Source organism: Callithrix jacchus, chromosome 21 (genome assembly GCF_049354715.1).
Source record: "Callithrix jacchus isolate 240 chromosome 21, calJac240_pri, whole genome shotgun sequence".
Lineage (NCBI taxonomy): Eukaryota > Metazoa > Chordata > Mammalia > Primates > Cebidae > Callithrix > Callithrix jacchus.
In genome coordinates this window covers 5299221-5322163 of record NC_133522.1, presented here as the reverse complement: position 1 = coordinate 5322163, position 22943 = coordinate 5299221, and the positions used below count along the sequence as shown (strand labels likewise).

At 39.4% G+C, this 22943-nt stretch overlaps 1 protein-coding gene across 2 annotated transcripts in view; it reads right to left on the bottom strand.

Annotated features, from left to right (window-relative positions):
* The window catches only part of PROS1 (protein S), an 84831-nt gene that overhangs the window by 21607 nt on the left and 40281 nt on the right, over nt 1–22943 (bottom strand). The window contains exons 4-9 of one of the 2 annotated variants that reach the window (XM_035282834.3): nt 18147–18233; nt 10246–10368; nt 10011–10142; nt 5781–5906; nt 2455–2576; nt 535–650 (exon numbers count right to left, since the gene is read on the bottom strand). In XM_035282834.3, coding sequence (XP_035138725.3) covers nt 535–650; nt 2455–2576; nt 5781–5906; nt 10011–10142; nt 10246–10368; nt 18147–18233 — 706 coding nt within the window. The remainder of the gene's footprint in view (nt 1–534; nt 651–2454; nt 2577–5780; nt 5907–10010; nt 10143–10245; nt 10369–18146; nt 18234–22943) is intronic. The other variant, XM_035282835.3, reaches the window with a different exon arrangement.

The window sequence follows — 22943 nt, the reverse complement described above, 5'->3', positions numbered from 1 at the left end:
CAAAACATAAGCAGTTACTTCATTTCTGAACTCAATCTAACTACAAAAAATAATGGATACAGTATTTAGACAGCCAACTAAAATTATGTAATTTTATATCTTTAAAATGCCACTTGCAAGTTTAAAATTTTTCCTTAAGAATTTTGAATATAATGATATTCTAAAAGCAATAATGAGTATTTTTATTAGTTTTCATAACATGTATAAAGAATAATGGAAATTTCACAAGTACATTAAATCTACTTGCCCAGCTTCTTAGTAAACATGCATTTTCTACAAAAGGAACAATACGGAATAAGGTAAAATGTTCATTGGGGAAGGTCAGTTTAGAATGACTCAAAAAGGTTTTAGCCTGAAAATTACATGTGTGAAGGAGGAAATTAACTTCAGGGTTTCCCAAATCATCTGATTGATAATATGACTACATTATCTGATTGGTAATTCAATTTCACACATTTCAAACCTTCTCAGCCGCTTTTCTTCGGCCCTTATCTGCTTAACCTCTAGAAATTATCACTGGTATTGGTTCCTCACCTGGAGATTTCTGGCAAACGAAATTTTAAATATAAAACGACCCCTGCGAACTGCTCCGCCAAGTAAAGTAATTCAGACTTGGTGTCAAGGTTCAAGGGAAGGCACACCGGAACTGCCTAGGACAAAAGAAACCAAATAAACAACAGGAAAACCAAAATGCACACGTGTTGCTTGACGTTGCTGTGAAGCCATGCGTTTTTGTCTGGGTACTAATGTATCCTCTGTGATACGCTGAAATAATTAAGAATAGTTTTGGTGATAATGAAGATAAAAAATGCCTAAATCATGATTTAACTGTGTGTACACCCATACCTCTATATCTGTTGCCAAAACAAGGCTGTATATGCCCAGGAAAATGTCACATTCATTTCCTTGTACAGTCTATCTATCAGTATAACCTCCAAGAATACGTGTGTTTTAAGGTCTCATTCAATGTGCCTGGCTTTAGATCTCTGTCTTTAATACTTCCTTTGCCAATTTTAGTCCTAAACACAAACTCTTTCTTCACCAACCAATATATATTTCTTTAATTAACTGTCAGGTATAATATCTTCCATGAATTATGTCTGAAAATTATTTTTATTTGAAGTCAGAAATAGGTGTAAGTATTAATGTACCGATAAACGGCACCTCATTCATTCACTGATTCATTTATTAAGCAAAAGTTTCCTGAGCAAGAATGTGCTATTCGGAAAGCATAAAGGAAATAAATGTAAGTTAAGCTCTCATAGTCTCCAAGGAATTTACAAGAAGATTATTTAAAGTCACCACATATGGAATCAAGTATTTTTTTTCTAAGAGTGAAAACAAACATCACAATGAAAAGCTTTTAAGGTATAAATCATTGAGCACATACGAGGATATTTTGAGAATTACATACATAGCACTGTATTAAATATAGGCCCAGAAATAACATTTTATTTCCTCTTAGAACTTTAATATTTCTGTTTCAAGGCAGACGGTGGTATGTAACTACACCACATGCAGAAATAATAAAGGACTAAATTACAAAATAAATGTTCACTCAGCCTGGCATTTCATTTAAGTAGTACCATACCAAAATTGCTATACATGCCAACAAGCTTATTACCAAGTGGGCTGCATAATATTGAATGTGACATTTTCCTGGGCATATACAGCCTTGTTTTGGCAACAGATATAGAGGTATGTGTGTACACACAGTTAAATCATGATTTAGGCATTTTTTATGGTCGGCCTCATAATCATATATAATTTTACCTTCACTTGTTAAGAAAAGATGCAAGAAAAAAAATGAGCTCAGATGGTGACATTTATTTCGATGAAGTAAAAATGAGGACCTACCCACAATATTCAATTCCTAGGTCAATTATGCATTAAATCTGAGTAACTAAAAGCCAGCTGGAGAGACACAGATTAAAAATTAACCTCTCTGAATTCTGACGAACTTAAATCCCACTAAATCCTAAAAACGGTAGGGTACGTTGAAACTGCACTTGTACCCTCTGAAACGTTCTGAGCACTTTTACAAGTACCAACTTGCCTAAGGTGTGATCGAACATGTCAGAGTGGAATACAGAAAAGGAGACAATGGAAAACGTTTTCAGAAAAGTTTCTATGGGAGATTATTTCTCACGATGAGGGGTATTAACCACAGCTTTTCTTGCATACACTTTGTACTTTATAAATGTAAAGGCTGAGATAAGTACTCTCTAAACTGTGACTCCAGCCTCTGATTTTTTAAACCCAGCCACTCATTATCCCCAATGTTTGTGACTTAACCACCATATTTAGTAAATAATCATGACTCATAACGTGCTCAAAGCTACAGCAATTATTGTAGAATATCTGTACTTTCCTGACTTAGCTATGTCAAAATAAGTACTTAGAATCTCTCATTTTAGAAAAGAAGTGAGAAGTTAAGCATTTTGAAATGTTTACCTCACAACTCTTCTGATCTTGGGCAAGTTTGAATCCTTTTTTCCCATCACAGTAGCAAGAGTAGCCTCCAGGGTAATTGACACAAAGCTGAGCACACATGTTCTCAGAGCATTCATCTATATCTGAGGAAGAAAAAAAACATTATATATATATGTGTGTGTGTGTGTGTGTGTGTATGTATAATTTTACCTTCACTTGTTAAAAAATGCAGAAAAAAGAGTTAATATGGTGACATTTATTTCAATGAAGTAACAATGAGGACCTACCCTCCAGTATTCCATTCCTGGATCAATTATGCATTAAAGCTGAGTGACTAGAAGCAAGTTTCCTAAATGCTCAATCTGACAGGCGCAGGAGTATTCTCACTGCATATGACATAATGGATGAGAACAGATCCTTAGGGAAAGAATCCTATGACATCAAACTACATATAAATATAATACTTAATACGGAGATATAAATTAGTTACAAGTATAACTTTTGTTTAAATATTTGAAATGAAAATTAATTTATAACTTTCAGTGATTAAGTATTCTATCAAATTGCTCATTTTGAATTTGAAGAAAAAAAAGATTAAGAATTTCATCTTAACTGTCATTTCTGGTTATTAGAATTCCATGGAGATTACTTCACAATTCATTGCTTTGAAGAAAAGAAAAAAGAAATGGGAAGGGGAAGAGAAAGGGAGAGGACGACGAGCAAGTAAAAGAAAGGAAAGGCAGGAAAGGGAAGGGAAGAAAAGACTCCTTTAATTGAAGGTTGATACAATCAGGAATTAACTCACAATGTCAAGAACACTGAACTTCTCATAATGCAATAATTAATGGTGGCAATTAATTTAGGGAAATATCTTTCTTTCTTATCATTTTAAAGAAAAAACTTCATTGCATTGTAATCTCCTGTATTATGAAATCTTCTATATGGTCCCTGTCCCTACTCAATATTTGGGAAAAATCATTCTTGGAAATGTACAATATTATCTTGAAGCAAACGTCTACTTCAGAGATATATAAGATCATTGACATTTTCATTGGATATGCCCTATGACTTTTAAAACTCCACAAAGTCATAAATGTTATTATTGAATATGTCCTCATGATTTAAAATATATTAAAAGTCTATTTAATGATTTAAAATAGATTCCCAAAATAATCCTTCAATAGCATTAAAATTGCATAATATATTATTAAAGTTACAGAGAGATAGATAATTGAGTCATATATAAATCTTTTAAAAAAATATGTCATTCGTTAATTAAAACAACAATACAGGTAATGAAGTTGGCTAACAATAATTCTACGTGTCTAGAGTTTTCCATGGTAATTTCTACCTGCAATGGTGGAAAAAGAGAAATGTGGGTGTGGTTGGCAGGGGGGTCATTTTGGTGTGCACGAAGAGGTAGGCCATCAAAATCTCAGAAGCAGCATATGTTGCTAAGAAATCTACTGTAAAATTAGTATTGATTTAGGCAACTTCATGGAGACAGAAAACGAGATTAGAGGTTACCTCTAGTAAGGAAACAAAAGAATGGAAACTCACTTGCTGCTTAAGAGTTTCTGTTGGGGCTGATGAAGTTTTGGAAATAGAAGTGACAGCTGCACAATAGAGTGACTGTAATTAATGCCACTGAATTTTATATATATATATTTTTTGAGACGTAGTTTCGCTCTTGTTACCCAGGCTGGAGTGCAATGGCGCGATCTCGGCTCACCGCAACCTCCGCCTCCTGGGTTCAGGCAATTCTCCTGCCTCAGCCTCCTGAGTAGCTGGGATTACAGGCACGCGCCACCATGCCCAGCTAATTTTTTGTATCTTTAGTAGAGACGGGGTTTCACCATGTTGACCAGGATGGTCTCGATCTCTTGACCTCGTGATCCACCCACCTCGGCCTCCCCAAGTGCTGGGATTACAGGCTTGAGCCACCGCGCCCGGCCCACGCCACTAAATTTTATATTTAAAAATAGTTAAAAGGGCACATTAAAACTGTACTTGTACCCCTTGTCTATTTTTTAAAAGGTACATTATACATGGGTGTGAATACATATATATTCACACACACACATTTTATTGTGGCTATGTGTGTGTGCATATATACACACACATAATATATATATTATATACACACATATATACACACACATAATATATATATTATATACACACATATATACACACACATTATATATTATATACACACATATACACACACACATAATATATATATTATATACATACACACACACACACACATAGCCACAATAAAAAAATTAGTATTAATTAGTTCCAGCCATGGCATTAAATCTGTTTTTAAAACTTTTTAAAATCTGGAGCCAGGCGCGGTGGCTCATGCCTGTAATCCCAGCACGTTGAGAGGCCAAGGCAGGCAGATCATGAGGTAGAGAGATCAAGGTCATCCTGGCCAACATGGCGAAACCTTATCTCTCCTAAAAATACGAAAATCAGCTGGGCATGGTGGCGCACACCTGTAGTCCCAGCTACTCAGGAGGCTGAGGCAGGAGAATCACTTGAACCCGGGAGGAGGAAGTTGCAGTGAGCCGAGATTGCATCACTGCAGTCTAGCCTGGCAACAGAGAGAGACTCTTGTCTTAAAAAAAAAAAAGAATTAAATCCAAAGGAAGGTATGAGAGAATCTGTGTTTCATAACAAACAACTCTAATATGTTGAAGCTTCCTGAGACACAAATGGCAGCGTCACTGCAGTCACATGAAGTGACAGCACCTCCAAGAGGTTCCCCAGACCCACAGGCTCCGACATTGCTGATCAACATTTCTTAAATGTTTTTTTTATCATTTTTTAGGGTTTTGTCATCATTTCTTTATCATGAGATAACAGAACTGTGTCATTTCTTATTTTGCAATAAATGACTTATATATACACAAAAAGTCACTGAAAAGCTTGGAATAAAAATTAAGGTTTTTACACGCTCATTGTTTCATTCAGATGATTTTTAAGCTTGTGTCTTTCTTTTCTTTGTATTGTTTTTCCTTCCAAAGTGAAATTCTCTTTATCTTTGAATATGATGTAAATGATGTGAAAATAGGTTTATCTTGCTTTTACCACACATGGAGGTCTCCAACTCACAGCAGCTCAAAGGTCTAATTGGAGTGCATTACACTAAACTTAAAGACCACGTACCCTACATACTTTCGCTCTGGAAGGAAGCCAATGCTAACCCAATGGTACAAGCTATATTAGGAATTAGAAAACATGATTGTCGATGTCAAACAAAACCAATGCTTTTCAATACCAGTTCAGGGTTCCAACCCACCCGCTCCACCATCAGCAATGGCACCACCATCATCTACCTTCACAACACTTTGACTTGAGGCTGTATCTGTAGCCTTCAGGGCATTCACATTCATAGTCTCCTGGGACGTTCTTGCACACAGCTATGCCACAGATGCCTGGCTTTAAAGAGCATTCATCCACATCTATAAATAAAGTCACTATATTAAAAAATAGTTATCCCATAGCAGCAGAGCCTAGCAATGAACCCTTGATTTGTGTTTCCTGGAACCAGCTTAATATATGTAATGAGGTAACAGATTGGCCTTCGGACAAAAAAAACATTAAATCTATCATCATATGTTAGTTTACTGAATGTGATTTCTTTCTGCAAATGCACAGGGAATTTGACTGATATTTGTCATGTTCCTTTCAGTTACGTTAAGAAGGAGAAAGCTACAGAAATGTTCTTATCTGCCAGGCTAGAGTATGAAAATAAACGGAGGTCTTGAAAACAGATTCACTCCACAGCATCACAACTAATTTTGTACAGGGGATGGCTCATCTATTCTACCTCGTTTCTTTGGAAATGAACAAACAGCTAATTTGTGCACTACTATTGTTGCCTAAAGTAGACATCATGAGTCAAATTTAAGATAAGATTAAGGTATCTAAGCACTTATCAATCTGTAGTTAATCCAATATGAATTCGGTGCCGAATTAACATCCCACCAATTTCAGATGCACATATCGTATTGCAAATGAAGGAGGAGACAACGTATTGGTAGCACCTAGTCACTAGGTGAGCACCGGTGAAGAAAGCAAAACAAGGGACAGAAATAGTGCAATGCAGATTTAATTATTAGTGAACGCTTCTCTGTATTCTCTGGAGAAAGACAAACTCAGAACAGAAAATATGGTAAAAGATGATGGCTTTTTTTTCCAGATGAATGATTAAAATTTAGGATACAATTTAAAATAACTTGCACAAAGATAATTCCTTATAGGAATTTTTCTATATTTTGGCTGTACCATTGTCAACATCCTGAGTGTGAAACTGTACTATCGTTTTGTAAAATGTTACCTTTAAGGGAAACTGGGCAATGGGTATATTAGCATCACTCTGTATTACTTCTTAGAACTTCATGTGAATCTTCAATTAATTCAAAATAAAACATTCAGCTTTTATAAAAGAGCTACTTTATTTTTGAAATAAACTAAGCCTAAGCAACTGTCTCCACAAAGATTTTTTTCTTAAATTAGCCAGGAGTGGCTGGGCCTGGCGGTAGTGCTATAATCCTTGCACTTTGGGAGATCAAAGCATTCGAGACCAGCCAGTGCAACATGGTGAAACTCCACTTCTTTATATCAGAAAAAAAAGAGAAGAGAAAAAAATTGGTCAGGAGTGGCAGCATGTGTTTTAGTTACTAAGGAGGATAAGGCGGAGGATCACTCAATCCCAGAGGTTGGGGGATGCAGTGAACTATGATTGCACCGCTCCACTCCATCCTGGGTGACAGAGGGAGACCCTGTCACTAAATAATTCAGAAAATAAACTCAGTAAAAACATGTCACTAAGTGTATTTGGTTTGAGTCGTATTGCAGGGAATTATTTAGATCATACAAGTTTAGGTTACAGTGCATTGATTTTATGACTCTACACTGACATCTAATGTCCGTTTGAAAAGCTTTATTTTTTTCAGCTGGGTGCAGTGGCTCATTTCTGTAATCCCAGCAATTTGGAAGACCCAGACGGGCAGATCACATGAGCTCAGGAGTTCAAGACCAGCCTGACAAAATGGCAAAACCCTATCTCTACCGAAAAATACAAAAATTAACCAGGTGTGGTGGCATGTGCCTGTAGTCCCAGCTACTCGGGAGGCTGGGGCAGGAGAATCACTTGAACCTAGGAGGCAGAGGTTGCAGTGAGCTGAGCTCACATTACATTCCAGCCTGTGCATCATAACAAGATTCTGTGTCCAAAAAAAAAAAAAAAAGAATAAGAAGAAGAAAAGAAAAGTTTTATTCTTTCATTTTTACAATTACTGGCAAATGGATCCTATGCATTTCTACATATTGGCAAAGGTCCCCTTGTAATAGTTTTTAAAATATATTTTTCTATCTATTTTCTACTCTATTACTTACAGATCATAGGTAAACAATAATGCAAATGAAGAATATAAGAACAAATGTGCTCATCAAGAACATTCCTATTAATAAGAGCACTTTTGTAATCATTTACACGTATATATGTGTATTAATTGAGTGGATAAGAATCAAATACTTTTTAGTTTTTAAAAAGTCACAAATTTGGCCAGGTGTGATGGCTCATGCCTGTAATCCCATGACCTTGCAAGGCTGAAGTGGACAGATCAATTGAGCCCAAGAATTTGAGACCACCCTGGACGATGTGGCAAAACTCCATCTGTACAAAAGCTATAAACATTAGCCAGGCATGGTGGTGCACGCTTGTAGTCCCAGCTATTTGGGAGGCTGAGGTGAGAAGATCACTTAATCCCAGGAGGTCGCTCCATTGCACTCCAGCCTAGGTGACAGAGCAAAACCCTATCTACCTTAAAAAGCAAACAAACATGAGGCCGGGCGCGTGGCTCACGCCTGTAATCCCAGCACTTTGGGAGGCTGAGGCGAGCGGATCACGAGGTCAAGAGATCGAGACCATCCTGGCCAACATGGTGAAAACCCATCTCTACAAAAAATAAAATAAAAATAAAAATAAAAGACATAAAAAAAAAACAAACAAAAAACAAAAAAGAAACCACAAATTGTTTAGAAAGAGACTACGAAAGTATTTAAGTGTAGAAGTATGAGTGGGTACTATTTGTTTATAAAATGCATATTTACGATAGTTTTTCTATAATTCATGTTCTAATGACAGACTTATTCTAAATAGTCTCAAAATCTACACTCAAACAGACCTTCAAATAGGCAGATAAGAAAGATACATGGTCACAAATTTGATAACTGTTTAGAAGAATTTGTTGTTAACGTATTTCACTTTAGTCATTTAACTGCAGTTTAAATAATATGATAAATTATATCACACTGAACACTACTATTCAGTAAGAGGGAGACGATTTGAATATGAATCCAATTTAGGGCTTTACCAAAACATTTGTAAGATAAAAACTTGAACAAGAAATATACATTTTTAATTTTTCTTTTTTTACATTTTAGCAAAACAAAAAAAGTAGTGGAGGAAAGAACCTGGGTGTTAATTATATCCCATTTCTAAAGGCAAAAATTCAACTCCAGGTGGGAATTTTGTTTTCAGTTATCCACACACCTGGTGCGCATGTTTGAAGATTGAGTTCCAGCATTAACACAGTGAAACTAAAAAGTACACAGAGAGAGAGAAGTCAACGTTTAGGGATACGAAACAATTAAAAGCGAAATAAATACACGAGTAAAATGACTTGTTAGAAAGCTATACTAACAGGGAATATCTTAGCCTGAAAAAGAAGTTACGACCCATGACATGATCTCAAAGGTATAAAGAGAAAGAAAACTAGATCTTTTCTTTTCCAAAACCACAACAGGAAATGAGGTGTCAGATGAAGGGTTTATGTTGGAAATCAGAAGAGTACTTCTGAAAAGAAAAATAAAATACAATGGAAGAGGTTATTGTAATGGATTTCTTTCTATGGCTATCTTACCAGAAGAAAAAAATAATAATATAATGTCTTAAAACGAAAAATAAACAATGACTTTGCTAAGTTTGTAGCATGCAAAGACTTGCATTGAAACGTCACATTATAATGAAATTCTTTATTGAACATGCACACAGGTGTGTACACGCACATACAGTAAGAAAATAACAAAATATGTGTGTTATCAGTAGTATAAACTAAAATGCAGGCTGGGCACAGAGCTCACACATGTAAACCCAACACTTCGGGAGGCTGAGGCAGGAGGCTCACTTGAGTTTGAGATAAGTCTGGGCAACATGATGAAATGCCGACTCTACGAAAAATACAAAACAAAATTAGCTGGGCATGGTGGCATGCACCTGCAGTCCCATCGACTTGGGAGGCTGAAATGACAGGATCAATGAAGCCTGGGAGATTGAGGCTAACAGTGAGCTGTGATGGAGCCACTCCACTTCAGCCTGGGAGACAGAGTGAGCCCTATCTCTCAAAAGCAAACAAAAACTATCACAGGCTTCAATGTGGATAAAATGTGTTAGTATAAGCACTCACAATCAGTTTTCCAAAAACTTCCTAGTAAAATTCCTCTACCTGGAATTATTCTCACACAGTAGATGTGTTTTAATTCTGCCGTCTTGCTCTTACCTTTACAGTCTTTTTTATTTGAAAGCATAACAAAACCACTTTTACAAGAACAGTGGTAACTTCCAGGTGTATTATCACAAATTTGGCTGCAACCTCCATTTAGATTTGAGGGATCTTTGCATTCATTTATATCTAAAAAAGGAAAAAAAGTAAATTATCTTGAAAGTAATATAAGCTGCAGAGAACTTTTCAGGAGACCAATGCTGATGAGCTGGGCAGGGGTTACTGTACATACCAAATTCACACTTTTCTCCTTGCCAACCTGGTTTACAAATGCAAGTAAAAGTAGCTTTTCCATCTTTGCAGCTCATATATCCATCTTCATTGCATGGCAGAGGACTACACTGGTCTGGAATGGCTGAAGGAAATAGACATCTATTTATCTGTTTACATCATTCATGGAAAAATAAAATTGTGGGCTCTTTAATAAAAATCCTGTTCATGAAGCCTAGAACCAGTGGAAAAAAAATGCAACTCCTTCCTTTAAATAATATTTTTTTTAAATTAAAAAGTTAGTCCACTAGGCAAACCTTTATAATTATTTTGTAAAAAGAAACTACGGATGGCGGCAGTGGCCCGTCTAGAGTGGCTGCTGCAGCGGGGAGCCACAGAGCAGGCAGGAGCCCCACACTCCCCGGGCGCTGCTGCAGCTTCCATGTCATGACTCTGGACCTGGGTGTCTCTGTGCTCATGGGGAACTGCTCCTGCTGCCTGGCTTCTCCCCACAGCAGGCACCCACTCTGATCTCAGAGGCATGGCCATGGCTGCAGGCTCCATGGAGCTGGTGAAAGCCAAGGACAAGCAGGAGCCCCGTCCCTTCCAAGCTGGCAGGACAGGAGTCCCCTGAGTGCAGCTGCAGCTGCCCAAGCCCAGCTGGAAACCTGGGCATCTTTGTGCTATTGGGTGCCTGGGAAGGCCCCTCTGCCCACCACAGGCACAGAAGGGCCTGCTCCTGCTTCCTGGTCTCTTTCCACTCCTGGAACCCACTCTGATCATGGAGCAGGGGTGGGACTGAAACTGGCTGTTGTTGCAGCCTGGCTGGGTGGGCACAGGCTCAGGGCAGTGCTAATGTGCCAGCCCCCTGCCCCCTTCAGTCTTTGGGCTCCAACAAGCATGGGAGGGGAGGGGGGGGTACTGAGGGAAGCTCAGTGCTGGCCTGCAGGCACCCCTTGTCACAAACAGCTGGGTGCCATGAACAGTGGCAGGAGGTAGACAGGTTCCTGGGCAGAAAAGAGTGAGTTCCCTGTGAAGTCTCACCTTCAGGATGGGGAAGGCCTGAAGACTGTGGGTTGGGCTGCCAGTCCTCCTGACACAAGGGGGACCTCCTGGAGCTTTTTCCTGGGCCCATCTATGGCTGCCCATGGACCAATCAGCATGCACTTCCCCACGCTAAAGACCGTAAATACCCCAGACTCAGCCAGAGCAGAAGAGATGTCCAGACAACCAGCTGCAGAAAGAAGCTACCATCTCCAGGGCCTCCTCTCTACTGAGAGCTGCAGACTTCTGAATGACAAGACTGCAGAGAAGAACCATCTCCAGGCCCTCCTCTGCTGAGAGCTGCAGATGACAGGACAATCAGCTGCAGAGAGGAGCCACCCACTCTAGGCCTCCTCTCTGCCAAAAGCTGCAGAGATCATGGGATGACCTGGCTATGGAGAGGAGCCACCTGCTTCAAGGCCTCCTCTCTGCTGACAGCTGAACGCCAGATGGGATGACCTGCCTACAGAAAAGAGCAACCCACTGAGGGTCTCATCTGAGCTATTCTAATGCTAAGTAAAGCTCCTGTTCATCTTGCTCACCCTCCACTTTTCCGCATACCTCATTCTTCATGGATGCAGGACAAGAACTCAGGCAAAGACACTACCAGCCACAGGGATTTCCACTCAGAAAAGCAATGCCCCAAAGATCCCACAACACTACTTTTACATTGCAAATATATACAGTATTTCATAACTGTAATTTAGATATTTTTCCAAATCAATTACCTTATTTGAGCCTTAGAACAACTCCATGGGGTAGACAGAACAATACTGTTCTCAATATTAATAGAAAAAAGAGACCAGGTGTGATGGCTCTTGCCTGTAATCCCAGCACTTTGGGAGGCCAAGGCAGACAGATCACTTGAGGTCAGGAGTTCAAGACCAGCCTGGGCAACATGGTGAAACCCCATCTCTACTAAAAATCTCTACTAAAAATACAAAACTTGGCTGGGAATGGTGGCTTACACCTGTAGTTCCAGCTACTTGGGAGGCTGAAGTACAAGAATCACTTGAACCTGAGAGGCAGAGGCTGCAGTGAGCCAAGATCATGCCACTACACTCCAGCCTGGGTGATGGAGCAAGACCCTGTCTCAAAAAAAAAAAAAAAAAGAAAAGAAAGAAAGAAAGAAAGAAAGAAAGAAAGAAAGAAAGAAAGAAAGAAAGAAAGAAAGAAAGAAAGAAAAAGAAAAAAGAACTTAAAACATTCAACCTGGGCTAAGATGATGTAATAGGAACCAGGCTTATCTTCCTGCCTTAAGTAAGTAGAACTTCAGTCTATGTAAAATAATTGTTTTTCAAACATGGGTGAATAGGAAGGAGAACACTGTGATTCCTAAGGAAAATGAAAGCAACAAGCTGAGACCTACAATTGCACCACATGACTGCCTGGAGAAAGCTACTATGCAACATGCAGAAACACAAACAGGGCCCAGTGTCTCCCTGGGTTGAGAAAACAAATATTGGAGTTTGGGGAGATGACACTAGACTTTTGCTCATCAGAGTACTATAAAGGCAAAGAGAGAAAAAAATGTGGGTGTGTGGAAAGAGAGGGAGAGAGAAAAACAGAAAGACTCCAGAGATCTGTAAAAAGATCCCCTGTGGTCTTTGGCTGAATGACGATTTGCACAGGAAAATTTCCAGGGCTCATGGAGAGATAGGGATAGTTTGAGACTGCCCAGACCTTAAAGATTTCATAGTAAATAGGACATCAGGTAGAATCCTCACAAGGATATAGGCTTATTATTGAGGCTAAGTAGTTTTAAACTAATGGCTACTCTAGATTGCCTTAATAGAGCTTAAAAATCAAACCTCAAAAGATTTGTTTTTAGTGTATTCCATTTAAGTTAGCTAAGTGCTACAACAAAATCAAACACTATTTGGAAGAAGACAAGAAAATCCAAAACCCAGCAACATAAGCGTAAGCATATTTGCTTTTCCTTAGGAGTCACAGTGTTCTGCTTCTTGTTCTTCAATGTTCAAAACTGTTTTTTATATACTTAGACCAAAGTTCTACTTATTTAAGGCAGAAGGATAAACCCTGTTACATCATCTTAGCCCAGATTGAAAATTCTAAGTTCTTTTTTCTTTTTATACTGAGAATAGTATTGTTTGTTTTGTCCCGTAAACAATTAAAAATAAGTAGATCGGGGTCAGATGCAGTGGTTCACACCCATAATATCAGCACTTTGGGAGGCAGAAGATGGAGGATAACTTGAGGTTAGAAGTTTAAGACCAGCCTGGGCAACACAGTGAGATGTAATCTTTACAAGTAATTTAAAAAATAAATTCTCCAGCTGTGGTAGTCCATGCCTGTTGTCCCAGCTTTTTGAGAGGCTAAGGCAGGAGGATAGCTTGAGCCCAGGGGTTCGAGTTTACTGTGAGCTATAATTGTACCACTGGACTCCAGCCTGGGTAACAGTGAGACCTTATATCCAAATAAAATAAAATAAATAGGCATTTAAAGAAACAGGAAAAAATAATTTATAACCAAGAGAAAAATCAATTGATGAAAATACATCAAAAATGAAAGAGATGACAGAAAAGGCAGAAAAATAAGTAAATACAACTATTTTAAATGCACTCCATATGTTCCAGTAAATACAGGCATGATGAAAAAAATAAAATAAAAAGGAGATGTGGAACAGACCAAATGTGACTTACTGAAATGAAAAATAAACTGTATAAAATGAAAAATACACTAAATGGGATTAGAAGAAAATTATATATGGGAGAAGAAAAGAAGGGTGAACTTGAAAACATCAGAACTATCCAAAATTAAGTAAGGACAGATAAGAAGTATAAAGACAATAAATACATAAATAAATTAATAAGTAACCAGAGCATGGATGACTTGTTAAACAACATCAAATGACCTAATATATGTTATTGACATTCCAAGAGAAGAGGAAATGTAGCAGGGGAAAAGAAAAAAGAAATTTGAATAAATAATAGTAAATAGTTTTCTAAATTTGATGAAAAGTGTAAACTCACAAATCCAAGAAGCCCACTATACATCAATCAGGATAAACCTCAAAATACTATTTCAAAGTAGAGAAAACCAGAAAAAAAGAGAAATCTCAAACACAGTGCATACATGTAGAAAAATGCTAAGAATGACAGGATATTTCTCATCAGCATCTATTCAAGTGAATGGATAATGGAGACACATCTTTTTTTTTTTTTTTTTTTTTTAGATGGAATCTCTCTCTGTATCCCAGGGTGAAGTGCAGGGGTATAATCTCAGCTCACTGCAACCTCCGCCTCCAGGATCCCAGTTCAAGCAATTCTCTTGCCTCAGCCTCCTGAGTAGCTGGGATTACAGGCATGCACCACCATGCCCAGCTAATTTTTGTATTTTTAGTGGAGATGGGGTTTCAGCATGTTGGCCAGGCTGGCCTTGAACTCCTGATCTTGTGATCCACCCGTCTTGGCCTCCCAACGTGCTGGGATTACAGGTGTGAGCCACCGTACCTGGCTGACATCTTTGACATGCTGAAAGAATACTATCAACATGGAAGTCTTTAGCCAATAAAAATATCTCCCCAAAATAAGGACAATACAGTATTTTTTTGAATTAAAAATATGAAAAAAATCCATCTTCATCAGATATACAGTATAAGAAATATTAAAGGAATTTCTTCAGGCAGAAGAAATATGTTGCCAGGTGGAAATGTGGATCCACACAAAAGAACATGGAATGCCAGAAATGGTAAACATATGAGAAAATACAGAACAATATTTTCTGGGTCAGGTGCCAGTGGCTCGTGCCTGTAATCCCAGCACTTTGGAGGCCAAGGTGGGTGAATCACTTCAGGTCAGGAATTCGAGACCAGCCTAAGCAACGTAACAAAACCCTGTCTCTACTAAAAATACCAAAACATTAGCCAGGCCTGTAATCCCAGCTACACGCGATGCTGAGGCACAAGAATCATCTGAATCCAGCAGGCAGAGGTTGCAGTGAGCTGAGATTGCACCACTGCAGACCAGCTTGGGTGATCTGCCTCAAAAATAAATAAAACAATAAAACTATTTTCTCATTTGATTATTTATAAATTAACATATATAGTTTATAATGTATAATATTAAAATGTAAGGCAGAAACAGTACAAAAATACAGTAGAAATGAGGTCTGGCACAGTGGCTCATGCCTGTAATCCCAGCACTTTGGAAGGCCAAGGCAAAAAAGATCACTTGAAGCCAGGAGTTCAAAACCAGCTGGGCAACAAAGTGAGACCCTATCTCAACAGACAAATTTAAAAATTAGCCAGACATGGTGCTGCATGCCTGTAATCATAGCTACTCAGGAGGCTGAGGCAAGAAGGGAAGGATCATTGAGTCCAGGAGTTCAAGGTTGCAGTGAGCTATGATCACAGCACCACACTCCAGCCTGGGCTAGAGAGGGAGATCCTGATTGAAGAAAGAGAGGGAGAGAGAGAGAGAGAGAGGGGGAGAGAGAGAGAGAGAGAGAGAGAGAGAGAGAGAGAGAGAGAGAGAGAGAGAGAGAAAAAGAAAAAGAAAAAGAAAGAGAGAAAGAGGAAGGAAGGAGGGAGGGAGGGAAGGAAGGAAGGAAAGAGAGAGAGAGAGGAAGGAAGGAAGGAAGGAAGGAAGGAAGGAAGGAAGGAAGGAAGGAAGGAAGGAAGGAAAAGAATAAAAGAAGTTTAAGAAGCATAATTAATAATAGCAGAGCCAAATGGAATCAACTCCTTCAAAAAAACCTCAATCAATACAACTGCAGTAGGAAAAGAAAAAGCAAAGAACAGATGGGATTAACAGACTTTAGCCATCATCAGTGGTATCATTAGGTGTAAATATCTATAGTCTAACATTCCAATTAAAGGAGATTGCCAGACTGGAGAGAAGAGCAAGACCCTAAAGAAACTCACTTGAAATATAAACACACCAGTATGTTCAAAGATAATGGATGAAAAAATAAACCCTGAAAACACTCATCAAAAGAAAGCCAGAGTGACTATACTACTATAACATAGATTTTAGAATAAGGGACATCACCAGAAAAAAACAGTAATATTTAAAGTACAAAGTAGGACCTAGAATGGTGTTTCATGCCTGTAATCCTAGTACTTTGGGAGGCCCAGGTAGGAGGATTGCTTGAGGCCAAGAGTCTAAGGCCAGCATAGACAACACACCCAAGAACCCATCTCTATAAAAAATAAAGTAGCCAGGAGTGATGGTATGTGCCTATAGTCCCAGCTACTCTGGATGCTGAGGCAGGAAGAATGCTTGAACCTAGGATGCTGAGGCGGCAGTGAGCCATGATTGCACCACTGCACTCCACCCTAGGCAACAGAGTGAGAGCTTGTCTCAAAAAACAAAAAAGGTACAAAGTGAAGCTCAATTATAGTGCCTTGCTTATTTTCCTCCTAAAATATCACAGCACTTTATCAATATGGATAATGACAGGCCATTGTTTTATTGCTTGTTTACAATCTCTGTTAGACACTGCAAATAGTCCCTTGGTTTCTGCACATTTCCACACCAGCTTCTCAATCTTCCTGGTCAACTGTACGCGTTCTTCCCATCCTTCCAGTACTTCAATACTCCGATACTTTCGATACTCTCAATACTTTCAATACTCCCAATACTTCAATACTCCCAATACTTTCAATACTCCCAGTACTTTCAATATGTCTATCTCTTTGCTTATGTTAGCCAGAGAAAAATTCTGTTCCTTGATAAATAAATGAATAAATAAATAAATAACCAACCTAGCTAATGCCTAAATAATTCTACAATTTTTTTAAAAAGTGTTCATAGAATCAAGTTTCTTAAAAAGTGGCAATACGTTAGGTACTAGCTAAAAATCATAGAAAACAAACAAATAGAAAATTATTATCAAAATTATTATTCTTCTGTTCTTTGGTAAATTTTAAGAAAAGATAAATATGAATTAAATAATTAAATATATATGTTCAAACTTTTCTGCCTGTATAATAACAAGCACTTTAAAGAGAAAAACATAGAAAAATGAATATCTAGAGAATGTCAATGCTGTATATAAAATATTCTCTGAACAAAAATCACAATTTATATCTTGCAGTTGTACCATTTGCTTTTACTAATTTCCCAATTTCCCAACAAAGAGTCAAAAATAGCCGGGCGTGGTGGCTCACGCCTGTAATCCCAGCACTTTGGGAGGCTGAGGCGGGTGGATCACGAAGTCAAGATTGAGACCATCCTCTCCAACGTGGTGAAACTCCGTCTCTACTAAAAATACAAAAATTAGCTGGGCATGGTTGCACGTGCCTGTAATCCCAGCTACTCAGGAGGCTGAGGCAGGAGAATTGCCTGAACCCAGGAGGCGGAGGTTGCAGTGAGCCGAGATCGCACCATTGCACTCCAGCCTGGGTAACAAGAGCGGAACTCCATCTCAAAAAAAAAAAAAATTCTACCAGAATTATCATTAGGCCCCTTGAGAACTTCACAGCAAGGAATCTAATTTGTTCATATAACATTTTCCGTGTTTATATTATCAATGCCAAAAAGTTAGAACAAACACGGCTCTACTTTGACCTGTTAATCTACCGCAGCATTTAGTCACACGGCATGATTAGGCAACAACAGCCAAGATAAAGCTGCCGGGAGCGAAAATTCTGGAGTCAATGACCGTTGCTTACTAAACAAAGAAAATTTCAGTTTAAATATTACGCAAAAAAAGTCATTTCAAGTAATACAGCAGCATTTATAATTATAAACAAGTATTTTAAACACCATTTGAAAATACTTCCTTGCCGGGCATACAACCCACAAAGGCTCATTTCCTGATTTTTAATTTACATCAGTTTATATTAGCACGGGCATACTTTATTTACAGAGCTTTTGTTTGTTTTGTTTTTAAATTGATGGCAGAAATGCTTACCATTGACACAGCTTCTTAGGTCAGGATAAGCGTTAGTTGACTGACGTGCAGCAGTGAACGTACCACTTCGAAAAGAGCGAAGACAAACTGGAAATTAAACACAATCTTCTTAGAGTAGACACACATACTTTAGCTGAAATCATGGTAGGAACTGTCCCAAGAGGTAGGATAGTTATGCTCCTGTGGATTCACAAGATTCAGTCTTCAAAATGCAACACTGAATCTTTCCATCTACTTGTCTGAAAAATTAAAAATCTACAAGCAAGGTGGCAACAGATACAGAATTATAAAAAGTAGGTCTGTGACAGCATCTTCTCTCTGGAGAAGAACCTTAAAGTCAGAAGTGAAAGATACCCTGGTTTAGCACAGAAATGTATTGTCATATAAGTCCATGTTTTTAATTCCATACCATAAATGAGATGTTACCCTCAAATCTATTGAGCAGACTCTGAGTTGTAAAGTATATAATTAAGTCAATAGAACCAGTTAGTGTTTCTACTTATGGGCTACTTCCAATTCTTCTAATGCTGCCCTGAGATTAATACAATAGTATTTGTATAATGCTTCTGTACCACAAAACAGGTTTCCTTCATTCCTTTCATTCTTCATTACGACCTTGTGAAATCAGATACGGCACCTGGTAGATACAGCTAGCAATCTAAAATCACAGCTGAAATTGCAAAGATGAAATACTTTGGAACTTTAAAGTAACCAGGAGTTATATGTTGGCAAAAATATACTTCTTCATAGGCACTAAAGACACTATATGTATTACTTCACAGTTCAGAGTCATCAGCTTACGTTAAAAAAGATGGTGTTTTACTTAGTTTTTGCCGAGTTGACAACACCCCGCGCCCCCAAATTAGTAGATTGAATAATCGTTAGATTTTTCTCATGATTTATGGGTCAAATATTTGCAAAGAGTTTGGTTGGGTTGTTTGTCTCTGCTGCCGGTGGAGTCAGCCAGGATGGCTGGGGCAGGGGTCTGCTTCCAAGATGCGCTAGTGTTCTTTGGCATCTCTCTTTCCATGTGATAGATCATGCTTCACAGTTCTACGTGTGAGTGTTTCTCTTAACATGCTGGTCTTGAAGTGGCATTTCCTTCATGGCAGCGAGCTTCTGAGAGAGAGAGTGAAAGCTGCCATGGCAGTTATGGGACATTGTTATCACTTCTATCGTAGTCTATTGATCAAAGGGATCTTAGGATCCACCCAGATTCGAAAGGATAGGGCATGGGTGGGGATTTATTCTACCTCTTGATGAGGATGTGGCAAAATGACACTGTGGAAGGGAATGTGGAATGGGAGATGTTTTTGAGCCATCTTTAGAAAGATACAATTTATCACAGATAGATTGAAAGATTCATTTAAAGTCAGTGTTTAAGTCACCTGTGGCTGCTATGACAGATTACCACAAATTAAGTAGCTTCAAATTGAAAAAATGTATCATTTTACAGTCCTGAGATGAGAGTCTAAAACCAAAGGGTTAGCAGGGATCCATTCCTTCTGGAGACTTCAAGGAAGAACTCCTTTACTTACCTTTTTTTTAGCTTCTAGAAGCTATCTGCATCCCTTGGCTCCTGGCCTCATCCTTGTACATCTACCAATTCTTCCTTTGTCATCCAATATCCTGCTACTGACTCTGATCTCCTGCCATCCTGTGATGAGGATCCTTATGGTTTTATTGGGCCCACTCAGATATCCCAGGATAATACCCTCATGGAAAGATTTTCTGTCACATCTGCAAAATCCCCATTTGCCATATAAGGTAACAGTCACAGGTTCTGAGGATTAGGACATAGATACATTTCGTGGTGGGGGTGGGGCAGAGGGAGGAAGGAAATAATTATTCAGCCTACCACGGTGAGTCAGAATATTTTCCCAAATAAGTTTTACCTTACACATCATGGAGGTTTCTGGAACCCCCATCTTAGTCCACTTTGTGTTGCCATAACAAAATAACCACAGACCGGCTATTTATAAAGGAAAGAAATTTACTTCTCCCAGTTCTGGAGGCTGGGAAGTCTGAAATCAAGGTGCTTCAGCATCTCATAAAAGCCCTCTTCCTCCGCCACCCCACAGCAGATGGCAAGAGTCAGACAGGGTGAAAGAGCAAGAGGCTGAATTTGCAGGCTCAAGCCCTTTCATGATTGGTGTTAGGCCATTCATGAGGGTGGAGCCCTGATGACCTAAACACCTCCCCTTAGGCCCAACCTCCCAACGGTGTTGCATTGAGAATTAGGTTTCCACACATGCTTTTTGAGGGTCACATTCAAAGCATGGTATTTGCTCCAGCCCCCCAAATTCATCTTTCTCATGTGCAAAATATATTAATTCCATCTCAATAGCCCTGATATGGTTTGGCTGTGTCCCCATGCAAAATCTCATCTTGAATTCTAATCCCTATAATCCCCATGTGTCAAGGGACAGACCAGGTGGAGGTGACTGAATCAGGGGGCAATTTTCCCCAAGGTATTATGATGATTGTGAGCTCTCATGAGATCTGAGGATTCCCTAAGTGTTTGGTCGTTCCTACTGTATTCATGCTTCTTGCTGCTGCCTAGTTAAGAAGGCGCCTTGCTTCCTTATATAGTCTGGCTGTGTCCCCACCCAAATCTCACAATGAATTATAATGATCCCCATGTGTCAAGGTCAGGGTCAGATGGAGATAACTGAATCACACAGGGGCACTTTTCCCGTACTGTTCTCATGGAAGTGATTAAATGAGAGGTCCCCTACACACGCACCCTTGCCTGCCACCCTGTAAGATGTGACTTTGTTCCCCATTCACCTTCTGCCATGGTGAGGCCTTTCCAGCCATGTGGAACTGTAAGTCAATTAAACTTCTTTTATTTTATGAATTACCCAGTCTCAGGTATGTCTTTATTAGCAGTATGAAAATGAACTAATATGCTTTCTCTCTGCCTTCCCCCATGATTGTAAGTTTCCTGAGACCTCCCCAGCCATGCTGAGCTGTAAGTCAATTAAACCTCTTTTATTCATAAATTACCCAGTCTTGGGTATGTCTTTATAACAGTATGAAAACAGACTAATATAAACCCTAATGTCTTAAATCCTGCTAGCGCCAACTCCAAAGTCTCATCTAAAGCAGATATGAGTGAGACTCAAGGCATGATTCACCCTGAGGCAAATTCCCTCCATTATTTGAGTTTCCAAAACACAATGGGATAAGCATGACAGACATTTCCATTACAAAAGGGAAACACAGGTAAGAACAGTAACTGGTCCTAAGGAAGCCCAAAACCCATTAGGAAAAAAAGTCCTTGGCTCTGTGTCCTGACTTCTGAGCACACAGGGGTAGGGGTTGAGCCCTTGAGGCCTTGGGCAGCCCATTCCTAGGGCTCTGCTGAGTGCAGGCCATGCTGCGGCTCCCACCAGTTGGAGTCTGTGTGTGCAGCTCTCCCAAACAGAAGCTGCGTACTGGTGGCCCTATAGTCCTGGGCTCTCGGAGCTTCCCAAACCCCACGCTGATAGGCATTGCCCTAGTGAAGGCTCACCACAGTGGTTCTGCTGCTGTGACAAGTCTCTGCCTGGGCACCCCCAGACTGTCCATAATAACCTTTCAAATCTAGGTGGAGGTCACCATGACCCCACAGCTCTTGCATTCTGTGCACGTGCAAAATTAACACACCAGGTGAACGCCACCAAGGCTTCTGAGGTATGTACATTCCAGAGTTGTGTGTTGAGATGCACCTAGGCCCACGTGAGCCATGGCTGGGGTGGCCAAGGGGCACTGTGCTGAAATTCAAGCCGCAGAGTCCCTAGGTTGTGCAGAGCAGCGGTGGTCCTGCAGATACCCCTCTGGAAACTAAATCGAGGTCCTGCTCTGGGCCAGGGTTGGGAGAGGCAGCCTCAAAAATCTTTCAAATGTCTTCGAGGTCTTTTGCCTACTGTTTTGAAAGACAGCATCAGCCTCCTTTATGTATTTAAATTTCAATCGGGTTTGGGGGGGGATAGATCGTGTTTGGTTACTTGTATAAGCTCTTTAATAGTGATTTCTGAGATTCTGTTGTATCTCTACTACCTGAGCAGCGTCCACTGTACCCAGTGCAGTCTTCTATCTTTCACCCTGCTTCCACCAGTGCCCCCGAGGCCCCAGAGTCTACTGTATAATTCTTATGCCTTTGCATCCTCATAGCTGAGCTCCCACTTATGACTGTGAGTGTAATGTTTGGTTTTCCACTCCTGAGTTACGTCACTCGGAATAATGAGCCCCAGCCTCCTTTCTATTCATGGCATTCTCTTTAGCAAACGGTAGCTGGACACGTCCTTGGTTTGCTCTCCTAAAGACCTTTTTACTCTTTACATGACCAGGCTGTGAATTTCCCAAATATCTTTGCCCGGATTCTTTTTAAATTATAAATTCCATCTTTAAATCATTTCTCTTTTTCTCATATATTACTGTATGCAGTTAAAAGTAGCCACAAAGGCTGGGCACGGTGGCTCACACCTGTAATCCCAGTTCTTTGGGAGGCTGAGGTAGGCGGATCACTTAAGGTCAGAAGTTCGAGGCCAGCCTGCAAATGTGGCAAAAAACTATCTCCACTAAATATATAAAAATTAGCCAAGCGTGGTGGCACACACCTGTAATCCTAGCTACTCATGAGGCTGAGGTACAAGAACTGCTTGAATCTGGGAGGGAGAGGCTGCAGTGAGCCAAGATCACACCACTGCACTCCAGCCTGAGCGACAAAGTGAGACTCTGTCTCTAAACAAATAGAGAGGTAAATAAATGTACCCACACAACTCCTTCAATATTTTGCTTAGAAATCTCTGC